Raw genomic sequence first — 21,938 nt, forward strand, 5'->3', positions numbered from 1 at the left:
CACAAAGTTTTTACACTGTTCAATCGTTCAATGTTCATGCTTCTTACACCAAGCGAGGCTTCATTTGGCATATACCGGTGTGATATGTGACTTATGAGCAGCCGCTTGACTATGAATCCAAGTTTTATCACGTCCTGCCTAACTTTCATAGTACTTGCAGAGGATCCTGATGCAATTTGGAATTCCTGTGTGATGGTCTGGATAGATGTCTGCCTATTACACATTACAGCTCTCTTCAAACGTCGGCGGTCTCTGTCAGTTAACAGACGAGATCGGCCTGTACACTTTTGTACTGTATGTGTCCCTTGACGTTTCCACTTGACTATCATGTTGGAAACAGTGGACCTAGGGATGTTTGGGGGAGTGGAAATCTCGCATACAGACGGATGACACAAGTAACATCCAGTCACCTGACCACGTTCGAAGTCCGTGAGTTCAGCGGAGCACCCCATGCTGCTCTCTCACAATGATGTCTAATGACTACTGAGTTTGCTGATATGGAGCACCTGGCAGTAGGTGGTACCACAATGCACCTAATATGAAAAACATATGTTTTTGGGGATGTTTGGATACTTCTGATCACATAGTGTATATACTGGATCGATTACTAATCAAGCAAAAACCACTGTTCTTATGATAGAACAAAATGATTAATGTTTTTTTTTTTTTGTGATTGTCACTTTTTTTTCTCTAAGATCAACCAGAAGTGTTTCTAAGTTACATTAAATGATGGTATAATTTTCTTCAAAAGTAAGAAAATTCGTCAACAACACTCAGATAGCATTAGAGGACTCTTGGCAAAATAACAATGATGTACTTTAGGGATAAGATCAAGAATTAAGTTTAGACAGTACTATTATTACTCCAAAGTTTAGTACTGAAATACTCAGCAGTTGTTCTACATTTTGTGTGCGTACTGTGTTCTGCCTGTGGAAGCACCAGACCAGAGATGTTGGGAGATGACAAAATATTATGAGACACAATGTTTGCCACTATTTACTTTAAATAGTGAAATTTTTGGTATGCCAGTACACACACACAATATTACCCATAACTATTACAGCTTTTGGAACTATTGGTTTCCTTTCTGGGTGGAATGAGGGCTGTGTTGGGGAGGTGGAAAAATTAAGGGCAGGTATTGCAAACCCCGTGAGGGAAGTGCGCACCATATGAGGACATAGCACAGATAGTAACATAGGCACTACCAGGTTGTAGACTGTATATGCAACATCTTTGAAAGCAGTCAGCAGTGGAAGTGTGAGAGAGCTGATGAGTCATTTCAGAAAAGCAACAACTATCTTGCTTCCACAGCAGATTGGTTCTTTCCAAAGATATCCCCATACGCAGCCTACTCTTAGACAGTCTTCATTACTAACTGTGCTATGTTCTTGACATTGCTCACTATTTGCAGAAGAGCATATGCATTTTTTCATAATACACAAAATTATAATGCTTGTTTACAAATGCTACAATATAGCGTATTGAATGGTTGAGGTATATTTTGCTGTTGAAACTTAGAAAGATAAAAGGTGATTAGTTATAAATTATACGTTGCTAAGTTAGAAGATATTTGCATCTTTCCAATCAGGATATACATTGGGGCACAAGATTCCAACATGCTATTGCCAGTGATTTGACTAGTTTTTTGTCTGGACATTTTCCTTCATATTTTGTAATATTTCATAACATGAAGTGAATAACAGATATTGTTGGAATTGTGCATAACTTAAATACATAAATTGTTGAATGTGAGAAATCAAACATTGGAAAATCTAGGATGGAATAATGACAGTATTATGAAAAGGATAGATTGCTGCTTACAATATAGTGGAGATGTTCAATTGCAGACAGGCACAACAGAAAGACTGCTAAACAAGTAAGTTTTCAGCCAAAAGGTCTATGAAGCGCGCGCGCGCGCACACACACACACACACACACACACACACACACACACACACACACACACACACACACAGTCTCTGGCTGTCAAGACCAGACTGCGAGCAACTGTACATGATGGGAGAAGCAATCTGGTTGGTGATGGAAAGGTGGAGGCTGGGGTGGGGAGGGATAGGAAGATAGGGCTGGGGGACAGCAGAGTGCTGCTTGTGGGAGCATATAGTGACATGGTGGAGAGAGTGTAGGGCAACTAGGCTCAGTCATCAGATATAGACAGAGAGCAGAGAGGGGTGGGAGAACGGAGTGTAAGAGGAGAGAAGTAAAAATACTGTGAGTGTGTCAGTGGAATAGAAGGCCATGTAGTACTGGAGTGGGAACAGGGAAGAGGATAGATGGGAAGGGACCCCATCCCTTCCACTCTTTCTCTTCTCTGATTCCAGTTTGCTCACACTGACCTCACCTGCTCAGTCACACTCCATCCGTAAAATTCTCCTGCAATGCAATCCCAAACTCTTGTATCCCATTTCTTGCAAGGAAGCTATAGCCCTTCAGGAACTGGAGCACGATGCACACCACCACCTCAAGAAACCCCCCCACCCTCTTCGCCTCCTGCTCCTGTCTTGGACTACAACCATCCACCAACTCTACATGTAGAACCTTGCCTCGTCGTCATTCCTCAAATCTCTCAATATATAAGCTAACCTTACATCCACAGAGAAAACCTCAATCCACCACCCAAAATATGATCCTGGCATTATTATCCTACCAGTTGACAAAGGCTCCACCAATGTGATTTTCAGCTGCAAGGATTACTTAGTGGAAGGACTCCAACAGCTGTCAGTCATCCACCTACAACTCTGCCACAGTGATTCCATTCCAGAAATGCAGCAGGATTTCCAGTCTCTCCTCAAATCCTTAAACCCATCCCAGCACATCTCCCCAGAGTCTCTCTCTCTCTCTCTCTCTCTCTCTCTGCTCTTGTAGACCTTCAGCCTATTACATGCATCCTATCCTCCTCCACTGGCTCTCTGCACATCCTATTCCTGTACCACACAGTGCCCTTCTCATCATAATTGCTGCCACCTCCCTTTATATTACTGAGTGAGGTGGTGCAGTGGTTAGCACACTGGACTCTCATTTGGGAGGACAACGGTTCAACCCCGCTTCCAGCCATCCTGATTTAGGTTTCCATGTTTTCCCCAAATCACTTCAGGCAAATGCATGGATGGTTCCTTTGAAAGGGCTTGGTGAACTTCCTTCCCCATCCTTCCCTAATCTGATGGGACCGATGACCTCATTGTTTAGTCCTCTCCCACAATTCAGTCAACCAACCATCCCTTAATACTAACATCCCAGATGCCCATGACCTTGGCACTATTGAACACTACCTTTCTCCAACACCTGATAGATTCCAAACCTAAAACCTGCTTCCTGGTCACCATTACCAACCTCACCCACAGTTACTTCACCTTTGAAGGGAGCACCTACAAACAAATTTGTGGTACAGCAATAAGCACACATTTGGTACCATCCTATGTCAAGCTACACCAGTACCTCCGTCTATGAGGGTAAGTCAATTATTATCCACAATTTAGTTATATTTTTGTTTATTTTGGTAGTACTGTCGTTTCACGTTGATGATGCATGATGCCTGCTTTGTTTATTTGCTGTTATATCTTTGCAATTTTCAAGCTGCTAGGTTAATTTCGTTCTCTCTGCTGTGCTGTTAATCATAGCTGCTCCACTGTCTATTTGCACCAAAGAAAGGCAGCTTTCAGTGATCCGTTTTTTGTGGTCGGAAGGTATATCGGGCCTAAATTCATCAGAGACTTTCACTACAGTACGGGAACAGTGTTATGCCACAATGGAGTGTCTACGAATGGATTGGAAAATTCCGAAATGGTCGCACAAGTGTTACGCACAATGAAGGAGCCAGATGCCTGTTTACCGCCACAAATGAAGAAACCATTGAGCATTCAAGTGAAATGATTCTCTTAGACGATTAACTATTGACAAAGTGGCACATCGTCTGCAAATTAGTCACGGTATCCACAACAGACTTGGGTTTCATAAAGTTTGTGCAAGATGGATCCCAAAACAACTATAACAGTTGCATAAACAAATGCGCTAGGACATCTGCAAAAACCATTTGGATCGCTATGGTAACGAAGGGGGTAACTTCTTAGACAGGATCATTACTCGTGACGAAACATGGATCAATCATTACGAGCCATAGAGTAAACGGCAGAGTATGGAATGGAAACATTCAAGTTTGCAGTGCAAGAAAAAGTTAAAGACCCAGCAGTCCACAGGAAAACTGATGCTTACGGTTTTTTGGGATGCACAAGGTCCAGTACTGGAACATTATGGGGAAAGGGGCACAACAATAAACAGTGTACGTTACAATGAGATGCTTACTGCCAGGCTAAAGCCTGCATTTTGAAGCTAATGCCGAGGATTGCTGTCAAACGGTGTTGTTGTGTTGCACAACAATGCCCGTCCGCATACTGCCTCCCACACTGCTGAAATGGTCCAGAAACTCAAATTTGAAGTTCTGGATCATCCTCCATATCGTCCCAATCTTGCCCCCTTCTATCACTTGTTTGGTCCACTCAAACAGATATTAAGGGGCCATTGATTGGCCTCAGACAAAGCAGTGAAAGAAGCGGTGCATTCCTGGCTCGCAACTCAACCGAGAACCTTCTTTTATGAGGACATCAGGGAGCTTGTGCAATGATGGATCAAGTACATTGAAATGCGAGGAGACTATGTCAAAAAATTATGTTTTTGTAAGTTTCCTATTTGATTACAATAAAATTTTGTAACTACTTTGACTTACCCTCATACATCAAACCTACAGCCAATAGCAACGCATCCACTTTGACAATTGCCACCCATTCCATACAAAGAAGTCCCTTCCACACAGCCTAACCATTCGAGGTCATCTCATCTGTAATGATGCATAGGCCCGCTCCAAATATACCAAGGATCTCACTGAGGCCTTCACAAACCAAAATTACCCTCCCAACCTTGTCCAGAGACAGATCTCCCAAGCCTTGTCTCTCCAGTCACCTACCACCTCCCACATACCCACTGTGCGATAACAAAGAAGCACTCCTCTCATGGTTCAGTACCACCCAGGACTGGAGAAAGTGAATCAGATTCTCCAACAGGGTTTTGGCTGCCTTTCATAGCGACCTGAAATGTACATTGTCCTACCCACTAACCTTCCTACCCCTCCCAGAGTGATGTTCTACTGCCCACTACACCTGCACAATATCCTCGTCCATCTCTCCTCGCAACCCTTCGCCACATAATTAATTTCTATGTAGTAGACCTAGATGCAAGACTCCCGCTGCCGCCACCACCACCACCTCCTACTCCAGTCCTGTCACAAGTATGACCTATACCTGTAAAAGAAGTCGTGTATATCACACCACTGCAACCACTTTGGTGCATTCTACATTGGCATGACAGCCAACAAGCTATCTGTCCACATGAATGGCCATCGAAAAACTGTGACCAAGAAACATCACCACCCGGTTGCTGAGCACACTGCCCAAAAAAACATTCTTCATGTCACTGACTGCTTCACAGCCTGTACCATCTGGATCCTTCCTACCAACACCAGCTTTTCTGAATCGCACAGGTGGGAACTCTCCCTGCAATATATCCTATGTTCCCATAACCTCGTGGTTCTCAACCATCATTAGTCACTGTCCTTCCCCCGCTCATCCTTCTCTGTACCCATTCCAGCACTAGCCTTCTATTCCACTAAAGCACCCACTGTCTTTTTACTCTTCTCTTTTTCCACTCTCTTCTCCCACCCCTCCCCTTCCTCCTCCTAATCTACTGACTACCCTACCCTCTCTCCATAATGTCTCTATACGCTCCCACAAGTAGCACTTTGCCATCCCCCACCCCTTTCCTCCCATCCCTCCCCCTCCCCACCCCAGCCTCCTCCTTTCCATCACCAACCAGATTGCTTCGCAATCTGGCCTCAGAGGCGAGAGACAGTGGTCGTGTGTGCAAATTGTGTTTGTGTGAATATATCTCTCTCTCTCTCTCTCTCTCTCTCTCTCTCTCTCTCTCTCTCTCTCTCTCTGTGTGTGTGTGTGTGTGTGTGTGTGTGTGTGTGTGTGTGTGTGTTTTACATACTCAAGAAGGCCTTTTGACTGAAAGCTTACGTGTTTAGCAGTCTTTTTAAAAGCTTACGTGTTTAGCAGTCTTTTTAAAAGCTTACGTGTTTAGCAGTCTTTTTAAAAGCTTACGTGTTTAGCAGTCTTTTTAAAAGCTTACGTGTTTAGCAGTCTTTTTAAAAGCTTACGTGTTTAGCAGTCTTTTTAAAAGCTTACGTGTTTAGCAGTCTTTTTAAAAGCTTACGTGTTTAGCAGTCTTTTTAAAAGCTTACGTGTTTAGCAGTCTTTTTAAAAGCTTACGTGTTTAGCAGTCTTTTTAAAAGCTTACGTGTTTAGCAGTCCTTTTGTTGGGCCTGTTTGTGACTCTACATCTACACTATACGGTGAGTAGCAATCTATCCTTTTTATAATATTGTCATTAAATATGAGAAATTATTTTAAATTTAAATTCAGCATCCACCAACACTTAAAGATTTTTAGGATAATAGTGTTCTGCACATAGGAAGTTTAAAAAACTGAAAAATTTTATGGAACAAAACGAGAAAACTGCTCCAAATCTCTAGAAAGACGCAATTAAAAAGTCTTCAGTAATAGCTACTACAGTATGTCTAATAAGTGTATGCTGATCTGGTTATGTTTTTCTTACTGTACCAGGTGGAAGACTTGCTGTCAAGAATCTTGTGCAACTTCAGATCTGAGGTGTTCGGGGATGTGTTCAGATCATTCATCTTTGGTGATGAAAGTGGGAGTGATGGACTGCTACAGATGAATCCACTGTATGAGTTCTGTTTTGCTTCTGGTGGTGGCGTGGAAGTGCGTGAAAGGGATGGTATTGTTAGTGCAAAAGGAGGCAAGATGCGTGTTCCCTCACCACCATCTGGTCGAGAGGCATTTGAGAACACGGCTGATTGTGTCTTTGAGCTCCTCAACAATGCTGACAAGACAGGAGAGATAACAACTAACTTGTTCCTTGCCTTGCTTCATGTCTTCTTTGAGCCTCTGGACAATGCACAAGATGATGGTTTGTTCTCTTTATGTTTGAATTTCACAGTAATACTCTTGTTATTTAGTGTGTTGTGTGAAAAGAAGTTTATGCTAGTATACAGGTAAGGTTACATTAGAGTAGTCTTCGTATTTGGAATATAAAGTTTACTGTATATTAGCCCTAAAGTAACACGTTTTTGAATTTGATAATTCTGACCCAAACTGTTTTGGGCATGAGAGCTCTTACTTGAATTCTTGCTGTCATTGCCTTGACCAAATATGACACACTTGCAGGCTGATTTAGTGGAGTGAAATATAAGCTAATTTAGCTGTATTTTGTAGTAGTTGTAATCAATGAGTTGGCACAATTACAGAACTTCTCTTCAGTGAAAGTAAATATGGAAAAAGATAGATCAGGCAAATCATTTTGCACTGAATTTCTCTTTCAATGCACTTTGGATTTCTCAGGAAAGCTGGAGTGTTCTCCAAATTTAATTTGTAGTTAGAACATTGATGCAAAGAATTGTCAAAATTTCAAAACATTAATTTCATTTTCACGAGTAGTTTCTTGCAAACATCAAAGTTTGTTACATTACAGAGCATCCACATGCAATAACTTCATAGATGAAGAAAACTTGTTCGTGTGTGTGGTCAAGTTGACATCATAGGCATGATAAACCAGTGAATGAAAATGAAGTACTTGTTTATTCACATTTTTAAGATAAAACACATTTAAGTAATGTGAGTACAATGGAAATATTAATTCTCACTTTATATCACAGGAGGTGCAACATCTTTCCCGAACCCTGCCACATGCCGCATCAAGGTTCCAACAGAATGTGACAGTGAAAGAACTATTATAGCAGCACAGTTGCTCACTGCACTGTCAGAGAGTGACTATGTGAAGCAGAAAATTTTTAGCGATCCAAATTACTTGGTGCGGTATATTTTCTTTATATTGGAAAAAGATGCACGCCAGCTAGCAGAGCGGACAACGGTTGAGAATGGTGACGCTGCCAGTACTGTTTCTTCAGACTGTGATGACAGCCTGGATGAACACCTGTTCATTGTTCTCATGATCTTGAGTGTGGCTGTCAACAGTTCAGCCAACACTCCACTTGAAGGTGCTCTTTTTGAGAGCATTGTGGAACCACTGAAAATGATCTGTGACACGGTGGGTACAGCTACTGTAATGATTAGTGGTTTTTGTTTGAACACTAACTAAAATCATGAAAAATTGAAAAGTAAAACTTCCAATTTAGAAGCATGTGAATTTACAATGTGATCAAAAGTATCCAGCCATCTGGCTGAAAAAGACTTAAAAGTTCGTGGCGCCCTCCATCGGTAATGCTGAAATTCAGTATTGTGTTGGCCCACCCTTTGCCTTGATGACAGCTTCCGCTCTGACAGCTTCCGCTCTCATAGGCATACGTTCCATCAGGTGCTGGACGGTTTCTTGGGGAATGGTAGACCGGTCTTTACGGAGTGCTGCACTGAGGAGAGGTATCGATGAGGCCTGCCATGAAGTTGGCATTCCAAAACATCCCAAAGATGTTCTGTAGGATTCAGGTCAGGGCTCTATGCAGGAAAGTCCATTACAGGGATGTTATTGTCATGTAACCAATCCGCCACAGGCCTTGCATTATGGACAGGTACTCGATTGTGTTGAAAGATGCAGTCAGCATCCCCCAAATGTTCTTCAACAGTGGGAAGCAAGAAGATACTTAAAACATCAGTGTAGGCCTGTGCTGTGATAGTGCCATACAAAACAACAAGGGGTGCAAGTATCCTCCATGAAAAACAAGACCACACCATAACATGACTGTCTCCGAATTTTACTGTTGACACTGCACACGCTGGCAGATGATGATCACCGGGCAATCGCCATACCCACACCCTGCATCGGATTGCCACATTGTGTATCGTGATTTGTCACTCCACACAATGTTTTTCCGCTGTTCAATTGTCCAATGTTTATGCTCCTTACACCAAGCGAGGTGTCATTTGCATATACCAGTGTGATGTGTGGCTTATGAGCAGCTGCTCGACTATGAATCCAAGTTTTCCCACGTCCTGCCTAACTGTCATAGTACTTGCAGAGGATCCTGATGCAATTTGGAATTCCTGTGTGATGGTCTGGATAGATGTCTGCGTATTGCACATTACGACCCTCTTCAACTGTCGGCGGTCTGTCAGTCAACAGATGAGCTCGTCCTGTACGCTTTTGTGCTGTACATGTCCCTTCACATTTCCACTTGACTATCACTTTGGAAACAGCGCACCTAGGGATGTTTAGAAGTGTGGAAATCTCGTGTACGGACATACGGCACAAGTAACATCCAATCACCTGACCACATTTGAAGACCGTGAGTTCCGTGGAGCATTCATTCTGCTCCCTCACAATGTCTAATGACTACTCAGGTCACTGATATGGTGTAACTAATGCACCCAATATGAAAAACATATGTTTTCGGGGGTGTCCGGATACTTTTGATCACATAGTGTATGTGAGAAATATTGCCGAGAAGGGATTTGCCTTTCTGCCTCAGATTTATATTTCGTTTTGTCTGTGTAACAATAATAAAATCTTCCTTTTGAGTGATTCAAGAAATTAATAATGTCTCATCAGCTTCCCTGCCCTGAGCTGTCAGTTTCTTTCACTCACTGTAATCAGGTTTGTTCATAATAGTTTTATCCCTCAGAATACCCTGCATCAGACAGTTAATTTCATATATGTCACCAATTAAAAATATTTGTAAACTTTGCCTCTATTTCTGGAAGGATTTGGGAGATTAGTCACTGTACTGACTGACACCTTCTTTTCTTATTCCACATCTTTGTTTCCAACAGTTTTCTTCATGGAAGTGCTCATGCTATTTATTCCTGTACTCCAGCACTATAACCACTTTTTGTGAGTTCTCATTCAGGGCAAGTGGAAACAGGAAAGATAATGTGGTGGGTGGGAGGGAGGGAATACCCACATGGGGGGAGGGGGGGGGTTGGTTAGGTGAGAGAAGTCATTACACGATCTGGACTGGGAAGGAATGGTGTGGGCGATGAGAGTAGGGAAACGTTAAGTTGAAGCAGTAGGAAACAGATTAGCAGATGTTTAGGCCAGGGGGATTACTAGAGCGGAATGCACGCAGGATGTGTTACAGAGAGAATTCCATACTTGCATAGTTAATAAAACAATTGTGCCAGAGAGAGGTATCCAAATGGCCTGCATAGCGAAGCAACTGTATGGTCAAGTTTGCTGTTTGCCATAGTTTGGCTGTGGCCATTCATGGGAGTTGACAGTTGGTTACCTAACATGCCCACAAACAGTTCTACACAGTAATTGCAGCATAACTGATATACAACATGGCAGCTTTCACATGTAGCCCTACCTTTTATTGGGCTGGAGATTTCTGTGTCTGAACTGCGGTAGTGCAGGTGTGTGGATTTGTGGGACAGATCTTGCATTTGGGCCGAGTGCAAGGGAATGATCCTTGGGTGCAGAACAGGATTGGAATAGAAATGGACAAAGATATTCTGTAGGTTGAGTGGGTGGTGGAACTCCACTTTGGGGGTGTCGGTAATATGTTGCATAGGATATCCCTTATCTCAAAGCACGACGATAGGTAGTCGAAGCCCAGATGAAGGATGTGGTTGAGCTTTTCAGGGCCAGGGTGATACTGGGTGATCAGAAGAGTGCTGCCTGGTGCCTGTATAACAGGTTTATTGGCATCAGAGGATGGGGTTGCACAGGAGGTTTGTTTATGAATGGGCTGGATAGGATATTGTCTGTCAATACAGACTCCAATAATCGTGTCACTATATTTAGACAACTCCTGTTTTCAACTACAGATACAGTGTCCATGAGTGATGAGGTTGTATGGAAGACATGTTTTGATGTGAAACATGTGACTACTGTCAGAGTGGAGACCCTGTGTTGGTGTTTGGTGTGCTTGATATGAACAGGTGTATTTATGAAGCCATTGAGAGGTGGGGATCAACATATGGGAAGGTGATGGGTTGAGATGAGAACCAGATGAAGTGGATTTGGGAGCGCATGTTGAGGTTATTGACGAAAGAACAAAGGTTGCCCTTCTCATGAGACCAGATCATGAAAATGTCATCAGTGAATCTGAACCTGGTAAGGGGTTTTATAAGTTGACTGGATAGGAAGGATTTCTCCAGATAAACCATAAATAAGTTGGCATAGGAAGGTGACATGCGAGTACCTATGGCAGTACCATGGGTTTCGTGTATAGATTTTGGCTTTGTAAGTGAAATAATTGTGATTCAGGATGTGGTTGATTAGGAGAGAGGTGGTTGGTTTGGTAACAGGACAATGTTGGAGAAGATAGGGGGTTGTTGGCGTATGAGGATATCAGATCCACAGTGACCAACAAGGAGTATGGTGGTTAACGGGACAGTAACTGTGGTTAGGCAGTGAAAGATATGAGCAGTCTCTTGAATGTAGGATTTGAGGCTAGGGACAGTAGCTTGGAGGTGCTGCACAAAAACAACAGAGTCAGAGGTTTGTTCTGTAGGAGCATTATACCCAGACACAATGTGATGGCCATTAGGGATACCTGTAGGGTTGGGTCATTGGAGTTTGGGGAGTAAGTAAAGGTAGGAGAACTTGGGGGTTCCTGGTGTAAGAAAAGGAACTCAAGTTTTGGGGTGCACCTGATGCCTTATGGAATTACTGGAGTTCATGTTGGACTTCTGGGAATGGATCATGGTCATAAGGTTTGTATGCAGAGATATCAGAAAGTTGGTGGAGAACCTCATCCACATAGTCTCTACAATTCATGACCACTATGGTGGAGCCTTTGTAGCAGTAAGGGCAGTAATGTCTGGACTGGTTTTCGAGTTACGGATAGTTGTGTGTTCTGCAGGAATGATGTTGGTCTCACTGGGGAGGAATTCAGGAAAGGGAGGTGAGAACATGTTAAAAGTGAGGAATTCCTGAAAGATTACTGGGAATGAGGGTGTAAGGAGGGGAGGATTACAGTTCAGGGAAGTTCAAACTGTTTTACTAGAGGTTATGTATATGGGGTGTGTGCCAAAGAAATATTTCCACTGCAACAAACAAGTAAAGGAAAGAAGGTTGTTTATGAATCCAGCATGGGTAAACACAGGTTTTGTGTAAAAAGTAAGGCCTTTAGAAAATACTGGGACTTTACAGGGATCAGAGTTCTGGCAAGAATTTTGACAACTGTGTTATGGGATTGGTGTTACGAAACAGTGTGTTTCAAAGAGGCTGGAGGTAGTTTTTGGAGATGTACAAGGTAGAGTAAGTTGGCAAGGCATGGTCAGGGAGCCATGAAGGGTTTGTGGGGAGGTTTGGATCAGAATGGTACCCCCCCCCCCTCCCTCCCTCCCTCTCTCTCTCTCTCCCTCTCCCTCTCTCTCCCTCTCTCTCTCTCTCTCTCTCTCTCTCTCTCTCTCTCTCTCTCTCTCTCTCCCCCTCTCTCTCTCCCCCTCTCTCTCTCCCCCTCTCTCTCTCCCCCCCTCTCCCCCTCTCTCTCCCCCTCTCCCTCCCCTCTCCCTCCCCTCTCCCTCCCCTCTCCCTTCCCTCTCCCTTCCCTCTCCCTTCCCTCTCCCACTCCCACTCACTACTCCACCCATTCTGTCTCTCTTCTCTGCTTCCTCCACACCCACATCTGCCATCCCCCGTTGCATCACTTCCTCTACCTCCTTGTCTCACCCCCCCCCCCCCCCCATCTGCACTCCCCCCCCCAATCTGCACTCCCCCCCCCCATCTGCACTCCCCCCCCATCTGCACTCCCCCCCCATCTGCACTCCCCCCCCCCCCCCCAACTCATTAGCCCACTGCCTTCTATGACACCATCCCTCTTGTCCCTTGTCCTGCCACCATCCTACCCACTGGTGTTCATACACTCCTGGAAATGGAAAAAAGAACACATTGACACCGGTGTGTCAGACCCACCATACTTGCTCCGGACACTGCGAGAGGGCTGTACAAGCAATGATCACACGCACGGCACAGCGGACACACCAGGAACCGCGGTGTTGGCCGTCGAATGGCGCTAGCTGCACAGCATTTGTGCACCGCCGCCGTCAGTGTCAGCCAGTTTGCCGTGGCATACGGAGCTCCATCGCAGTCTTTAACACTGGTAGCATGCCGCGACAGCGTGGACGTGAATCGTTTGTGCAGTTGACGGACTTTGAGCGAGGGCGTATAGTGGGCATGCGGGAGGCCGGGTGGACGTTCCGCCGAATTGCTCAACACGTGGGGCGTGAGGTCTCCACAGTACATCGATGTTGTCGCCAGTGGTCGGCGGAAGGTGCACGTGCCCGTCGACCTGGGACCGGACCGCAGCGACGCACGGATGCACGCCAAGAACGTAGGATCCTGCGCAGTGCCGTAGGGGACTGCACCGCCACTTCCCAGCAAATTAGGGACACTGTTGCTCCTGGGGTACCGGCGAGGACCATTCGCAACCGTCTCCATGAAGCTGGGCTACGGTCCCGCACACCGTTAGGCCGTCTTCCGCTCACGCCCCAACATCGTGCAGCCCGCCTCCAGTGGTGTCGCGACAGGCGTGAATGGAGGGACGAATGGAGACGTGTCGTCTTCAGCGATGAGAGTCGTTTCTGCCTTGGTGCCAATGATGGTCGTATGCGTGTTTGGCGCCGTGCAGGTGAGCGCCACAATCAGGACTGCATACGACCGAGACACACGGGGCCAACACCCGGCATCATGGTGTGGGGAGCGATCTCCTACACTGGCCGTACACCACTGGTGATCGTCGAGGGGACACTGAATATTGCACGGTACATCCAAACCGTCATCGAACCCATCGTTCTACCATTCCTAGACGGGCAAGGGAACTTGCTGTTCCAACAGGACAATGCACGTCCGCATGTATCCCGTGCCACCTAACGTGCTCTAGAATGTGTAAGTCAACTACCCTGGCCATCAAGATCTCCGGATCTGTCCCCCATTGAGCATGTTTGGGACTGGATGAAGCGTCGTCTCACGCGGTCTGCACGTCCAGCACGAACGCTGGTCCAACTGAGGCGCCAGGTGGAAATGGCATGGCAAGCCGTTCCACAGGACTACATCCAGCATCTCTACGATCGTCTCCATGGGAGAATAGCAGCCTCCATTGCTGCGAAAGGTGGATATACACTGTACTAGTGCCGACATTGTGCATGCTCTGTTGCCTGTGTCTATGTGCCTGTGGTTCTGTCAGTGTGATCATGTGATGTATCTGACCCCAGGAATGTGTCAATAAAGTTTCCCCTTCCTGGGACAATGAATTCACGGTGTTCTTATTTCAATTTCCAGGAGTGTATTAACTCCAAGACACAACCACCTGTGCACTGAACAATGATGGTATGATTCTCAACACAGGCACAAAATGTTTCTCCAAATAACCTTGAAACATACATTGGTGTGCAAACATTAAGAATGAAAATAACTTTCAATGAAGTTCAATGTCAAGTACAAGTCACACAGCTGGATGAAAGTTGGACCATACTTAGAAAGAACTGCCACAGCATAGTTAAGAACTTAACTGAAAGAAATACATAATGAGCTGAAGAAAAATGACACTTTTACTCACAAACATTAATTATCCTGAAGTTATCATGATTCATTATGGTCCTCTGGACATTACATAAGGTGAGACATGGTTGTTAATAGGATGTGTGAGCAGTGGAGAAGGCAATGAATGCTCTGCAGTGTGCTCCCATGCTGGCCCCGAGGTTGACAAGTAGTTTTTGTGGCAGTGTGCTACATTCCTCCATCAGTGCAGTTGACAAATGATGGATTGTTGTTGGTGCATGTGGACATGCTGCAATATGTCTCTCCAACACATGCTACATGCGCTAGATGATATTTAAGTTGGAGGAGGGGGCAGCCTATTCCATTTATTCCATGTCCTCTCATTACAAGAGTTGCTCCACCTGTGCAGTTTGATGCGTTCGCACGTTGTCATCCATAAAAATGAAGCCAGGGCTGAATGCATTCCTGTAAAGACACCCATGAGGAAGGATTAGTTTCACAATAATTTTGACTGGTGAGTGTATCATGTTCAAAGATTTGGAGGTCAGTAAACCAATGCAACATTATGCCTCCCACATTGTAACATGTAGACCACCAAAGCAATAATGTTTAAGTTCGGGGCACCTTTGGTACCCTCATATGGCTAGAGGTGGAAACATGTTTTCTAGAATAATACATAAAGAAAGATGAAAGCTTTAATAGTAAGCTTAAAAACCACACTAAATATCTTGAACTATTGAAGTGTCCATTTTATAAAAACTTTGACATTGTATAGTGGAAATCTGTCCATATGTAACATGTGGAATATCTTTTTACATCATTTCTCACATCCTGCAAGTGCATTCACTAGTGTAATATGGAGCAGGTACCTAATGCTTTATCCTATCCTGATAAATGTTTTGTATGTACATCTTCTTTTTTACCCTGGGGAAAGTTTTAATATGAAAAACAGATTAGTAGTGATTTACTGTATGAAGAACTAATGTGATTCTGGTTTATATTTCTGCAGGTTGCAAATGAGGAACTACGCCACCTGGCCAGTCAGATCTACAACAAGGTTGTGACACATGGTGTTATTACTGAAAGCACAGTTGAACCGATTGAGGATGTCCCCGCTAAAACAGAGAAGCAAGATGATGAGCAGCAGCAACCGCCACCTACCACCAACAAGAACAAGAAGAAAGCTGCTCTGGCAGAGGGTAAGAAGGCAGCTGATCGTATGCTAGCCTTCAGTAACAAGGATGGCCAGAAGAACGGAGAGAAAAAGACGAACAATGCTGGGGAGAAAGATAAAGGCGGAAAACCAAAAGATGGCAAAGCTGCATATCTCAAAGCTGTTGTGGAGACTTATGATCCCTTAATACCTGTGCGTGGTCATGGCCTACTGGAGCTTACGAGGCTCATACTTTCAGGGGACAAGGAGGCTCGCCGCAACAAAGAGGAAATCTTTGTAATATTTCAGGTATCTGGCTAATTTGTTTTACATATGCTTTAAGAAATAGTTTTCTCATCTGTAATAAAATTATACTAATTGCTCACATGGGTCATGAATAGTTTTTATGATACTTAATACTCACATCTTAGCTTGTCTATACTAATAATAAATCTGTAAAACTGTCATGTCTGTCTGTCTGAAAACTTTTCTCTAAACTATTGGATGATATTTTATGGCATTTCACAGGTAAGTTGAGCATAGATTGAGGCATTGTATAGGCTTTAGTTCATCAGAGTTGAATCTCAGAAAAAAAATATAATAAGTGAAAATTATCCATACTAATATTATAAATGCGGGAGTAACTATCAGTTATGTTTTCAGAACTAACCTGCTGTGCCAATTTTGATGAAATTCGGTATGGGGACAGCTTGAACCCTGAGGAAGAACACGGACTACTTTATAAATTGTGTAGTTCAAAATACTTATCAACTTGAAGAATATCACAGGAGTGGGAAACAATATTTACCCTTTGACTTTTGCCCTTTATCATACTTGTGAAAGCAAGGGGAAACTGCAGCCGTAACTTTTCCCAAGGGAATGCAGCTTTACTGTATGGTTAAATGGTGATGGCGTCCTCTTGGGTAAAATATTCCAGAGTTAAAATAGTCCCCCATTCGGATCTCCAGGTGGGGACTACTCAGGAGGACGTCGTTATCAGGAGAAAGAAAACTGGCGTTCTACGGATCGGAGCATGGAATGTCAGATCTCTTAATCGGGCAGGGGCAGATATAGTGGGAATTACTGAAGTTCGGTGACAGGAGGAACAAAACTTGTGGTCAGGTGAATACAGGGTTACAAATACAAAATCGAATAGGGGTAATGCAGGAGTAGGTTTAATAATGAATAAAAAAATATGAGCGCGGGTAAGCTACTGCGAACAGCATAGTGAACGCATTATTGTAGCCAAGATAGATATGACGCCCACGCCTACCATAGTAGTACAAGTTTATATACCAACTAGCTCTGCAGATGACGAAGAGATTGAAGAAATGTACAATGAAATAAAAGAAATTATTCAGATAGTGAAGGGAGATGAAAATTTAATAGTCATGGGTGACTGGAATTCGATAGTAGGAAAAGGGAGAGAAGGAAATGTAGTAGGTGAATACGGATCGGGGCTAAGAAATGAAAGAGAAAGCCGCCTGGTATAATTTTGCATAGAGCACAACTTAATCATAGCTAAAACACTTGGTTCAAGAATCATGAAAGGAGGTTATATATGTGGAAGAGGCCTGGCGACACTGGAAGGTTTCGAGTAGATTACATAATGGTAAGACAGAGATTTAGGAACCAGGTTTTAAATTGTAAGACGTTTCCAGGGGCAGATGTGGATTCTGACCACAATCTATTGGTTATGAAATATAGATTAAAATTGAAGATGCTGCAAAAAGGTTGGAATTTAAGGAGATGGGACCTGGATAAACAGAAAGAACCAGAGCATTGGGAAACGCTCGACAAAAAGGGGGAAGAAATAGAATAGGAAAAGAATGGGTAACTTTGAGTGATGAAATACTGAAGGCAGCAGAGGATCAAGTAGGTAAAAAGATGAGGGCTAATAGGAATCCTTGGGTAACAGAAGAGATATTGAATTTAATTGATGAAAGGAGAAATGACAAAAATGCAGTAAATGAAGCAGGCAGAAAGGAATGCAAATGTCTCAAAAATAAGATCGACAGGAAGTGCAAATGGCTAAGCAGGGATGGCTAGAGGACAAATGTAAGAATATAGAGGCGTATATCACTAGGGGTAAGATAGATACTGCCTACAGGAAAATTAGAGAGACCTTTGGAGAAAAGAGAACCACTGGTATGAATATCAAGAGCTCAGATGGAAACCCAGTTCTAAGCATAGAAGGGAAAGTAGAAAGGTGGAAGGAGTATATAGAGAGTCTATACAAGGACGATGTCCTTGAGGACAATATTATGGAAATGGAAGAGGATGTAGATGAAAATGAAATGGGAGATATGATACTGCATGAAGAGTTTGACAGAGCACTGAACGACCTAAGTCGAAACAAGGCCATGGGATTAGACAACATTCCATTAGAACTGCTGGTAGCCTTGGGAGAGCCAGCCCTGACGAAGCTCTACCATCTGGTGAGCAAGATGTATGAGACAGGCAAAATACCCTCATTCTTCAAGAAGAATATAATAATTCCAATCCTAAAGAAAGCAGGTGTTGACAGGTGTGATGAATTGCCGAACTATGACCTTAATAAGTCACGGCTGCAAAATACTAAAACGAATTCTTTGCAGACGAATGGAAAAACTAGTAGAAGCTGACCTTGGGGAAGTTCCGTAGAAATGTTGGAACGCATGAGGCAGTAAGGAACCTATGACTTACCTTAAGATAGATTAAGGAAAGACAAACCTACTTTTCTACCATTTGTAGACGTAGAGAAATCTTTTGACAATGTTGACTGGAATACTCTATTTCAAATTCTGAAGGCGGCAGGCGTCAAATATAGGGAGCAAAAGGCTATTTACAGTTTGTATAGAAATCGGATGGCAGTTACAAGAGTAGAGGGGCATTAAAGGGAATCAGTGGTTGGGAAGGGAGTGAGAGAGGGTTGTAGCCTATCCACAATGTTATTCGATCTGTATATTGAGCAAGAAGTAAAGGAAACAAAAGAAAAATTAGGATTAGGAATTAAAATCCATGGAAACGAAATAAAAACTTTGAGGTTTGCCGATGACATTGTAATTCTGTCAGAGACAGCAAAGGACCTGGAAGAGCAGTTGAACGGAATGGACAGTGTCTTGAAAGGAGGATAGTAGATGAACATCAACAAAAGCAAAACGAGGATAATGGAATGTAGTTGAATTAAAGTGGGTGATGCTGAGAAATTAGATTAGAAAAGGAGACACTTAAAGTAGTAAAGGAGGTTTCCTATTTGGGGAGCAAAATAACTGATGATGGTCGAAGTAGAGAGTATATAAAGTATAGACTGTCAATGGTAAGGAAAGCGTTTCTGAAGAAGAGAAATTTGTTAGCATCGAGTATAGATTTAAGTGTCAGGAAGTCGTTTCTGAAAGTATTTGTGCGGAGTGTAGCCACGTATGGAAATGAAACATGGACGATAAATACACTTCTGGCCATTAAAATTCGCTACACCAAGAAGAAATGCAGATGATAAACGGGTATTCATTGGACAAATATATTATACTAGAACTGACGCGATTATATTTTCACGCAATTTGTGTGCATAGATCCTGAGAAATCAGCACTCAGAACCACCACCTCTGGCCATAACAACAGCCTTCATATGCCTGGGCATTGAGTCAAACAGAGCTTGGATGGCGTGTACAGGTACAGCTGCCCATGCAGCTTCAACACGATACCACAGTTCATCAAGAGTAGTGACTGGCGTATTGTTATGAGCCAGTTGCTCGGCCACCATTGACCAGACGTTTTCAATTGATGAGAGATCTGGAGAATGTGCTGGCCAGGGCAGCAGTCTACAGCTACATCTACATTGAACATCTTCTGTATCCAGAAAGACCCGTACAGGACCTGCAACATGCGGTCGTGCATTATCCTGCTGAAACATAGGGTTTCGCAGGGATCGAATGAAGGGTTGAGCCACGGGTCATAACACATCTGAAATGTTCAAAGTGCTGTCAATGCGAACGAGAGGTGACAGAGACATGTAACCAATGGCTCCCCATACCGTCACGCCGGGTGATACACCAGTATGGCAATGACGAATACACGCTTCCAATGTGCGTTCACCACGATGTCGCCAAATACGGATGCGACTATCATGATGCTGTAAACAGAACCTGGATTCATCAGAAAAAATGTTTTGCCATTTGTCCACCCAGGTTCGTTGTTGAGTACACCATCGCAGGCGCTCCTGTCTGTGATGCAGCGTCCAGGGTAACCACAGCCATGGTCTCCGAGCTGATAGTCCATGCTGCTGCAAACGTCATCAAGCTGTTGGTGCAGATGGTTGTTGTCTTGCAAACGTCCCCATCTGTTGACTCAGGGATCGAGACGTGGCTGCATGATTCGTTACAGCCCTGTGGGCAAGATGCCTGTCATCTCGACTGCTAGTGATACGAGGCCATTGGGATCCAGCACGGCGTTCTGTATTACCCTCCTGAACCCACCGATTCCATATTCTGCCAACAGTCATTGGATCTTGACCAACGCGAGCAGCAATGTCGCGATACGATAAACAGCAATCGCGATAGGCCACAATCCGACCTCTATCAAAGTCGGAAACGTAATGGTACACATTTCTCCTCCTTACATGAGGCATCACAACGTTTCACCAGGCAACGCTGGTCAACTGCTGTTTGTGTATCAGAAATCGGTTGAAAACTTCCCTCATGTCAGCACGTTGTAGATGTCGCCACCAGTGACAACCTTGTGTGAATGCTCTGAAAAGCTAATCATTTGCATATCACAGCATCTTCTTCCTGTCGGTTAAATTTCGCGTCTGTAGCACGTCATATTCGTGGTGTAGCAATTTTAATGGCCAGTAGTGTAGTTTAGACAAGAAAAGAATAGAATCTTTTGAAATGTGGTGCTACAGAAGAATGCTGAAGATTAGATGGGTAGATCACATATCTAATCAGGAGGTACTGAATAGAGTTGAGGAGAAGAGAAATTTGTGGCACAACTTGCCTAGAAGAAGGAATCAGTTGGTAGGACATATTCTGAGGCATCAAGGGATCACCAATTTAGTAACAGAGTGCAGCGTGGAGGGTAAAAATCATAGAGGGAGACCAAAAGATGAATGCACTAAGCAGATTCAGAAGGATGTAGGTTGCAGTAGGTACTGGGAGATGAAGAAGCTTGCACAGGATAGAGTAGCATGGAGAACTGCATCAAACCAGTCTCTGGACTGAAGACGACAACACATTTGTGAAAATGGTTTTATTGGTTGATAATGTGCTACATGATGTAATAGTCATAAATACAATGCTTACAGTCTTCAATGTGTTAAATCCACACTTCCACAGTATTTCTTACATAATGTAGCTTTATGCATAGAAGCACGCTCCTGCCCATGCCCTTCTGTATGCTCTGCTTGGCAGTGATGCTGTGCATGTTGAGACATTGTGCTTTGGGATAGCTCGGGAGAGAGGAGAGTCGTGAGGGCAGCTGATGTTATTGCATGTACAGTAGCTTACTTACTCACTGCCTCTCATTGTAACAAAGCTAGGGATATGAGAGAGCAGCTGCACAAAGTAGCTAGTGCTAAATAATTTCGTTGGTAACAGCTAGTGCTAAATAATTTCCCTCACATGGCTTTCCAGTAAGTTAATGATGGATATCCAACAATAAAGGAAGTTTCTAGATGGAACAATGCACAAAATTAAGGAAAGCCAACCAGTCACATATAGCACTGTGTGCAGCATAGCAACATGTAACGGGAAGCACTATTCACACGTACTGCTGTGAGATGTTTTAGCTGTTTCGTAAGTTCTTCATTGGTGCATATATTTTCACAATGCTTGTAATTTAAATTGTAACAACCAGAAAAAAGTTTCCTTAGAAACAAAAAGCACATTCACAAAACTTTGTTTATTGGTACTTAGTTGCGTAAACCTCATAACCTAAGGTAAACACATTACAAATGCAGGAGTGACACTGACAAAAAAAGAAAAAGTACATTGAATTCAGTATTTCGGCATGTAAATAACCAGATTAGATGATTAGTGTAGTGACATAAGAACAGTATTTATGTAAACTTGTAAAATTTGTTGGTGATTACCCTCGTGGGAAATGAGCCAAGAAGAGCAGATGGAAAAAAGGTATTTAACAAGAGGAGCAGGGGAATAGGTAAGTGAATAACGACAGAGATGAAAAGAAAAGTGTGGTAAACAGAAAATAGTTGTGAAAGATGAAAGGGCGTACAAAAAATCAAGAGGACGATATAGAAATC

At 43.4% G+C, this 21,938-nt stretch overlaps 1 protein-coding gene across 2 annotated transcripts in view; it reads left to right on the top strand.

The window, feature by feature from the left end:
* LOC124776419 (transport and Golgi organization protein 6 homolog) overlaps positions 1–21,938 on the top strand; it is a 111,647-nt gene that overhangs the window by 72,052 nt on the left and 17,657 nt on the right. For both annotated transcript variants that reach the window (XM_047251413.1, XM_047251414.1), the window contains exons 9-11: positions 6,693–7,059; positions 7,805–8,196; positions 15,557–16,009. In XM_047251413.1, coding sequence (XP_047107369.1) covers positions 6,693–7,059; positions 7,805–8,196; positions 15,557–16,009 — 1,212 coding nt within the window. The remainder of the gene's footprint in view (positions 1–6,692; positions 7,060–7,804; positions 8,197–15,556; positions 16,010–21,938) is intronic.

Source organism: Schistocerca piceifrons, chromosome 2, assembly GCF_021461385.2.
Source record: "Schistocerca piceifrons isolate TAMUIC-IGC-003096 chromosome 2, iqSchPice1.1, whole genome shotgun sequence".
Lineage (NCBI taxonomy): Eukaryota > Metazoa > Arthropoda > Insecta > Orthoptera > Acrididae > Schistocerca > Schistocerca piceifrons.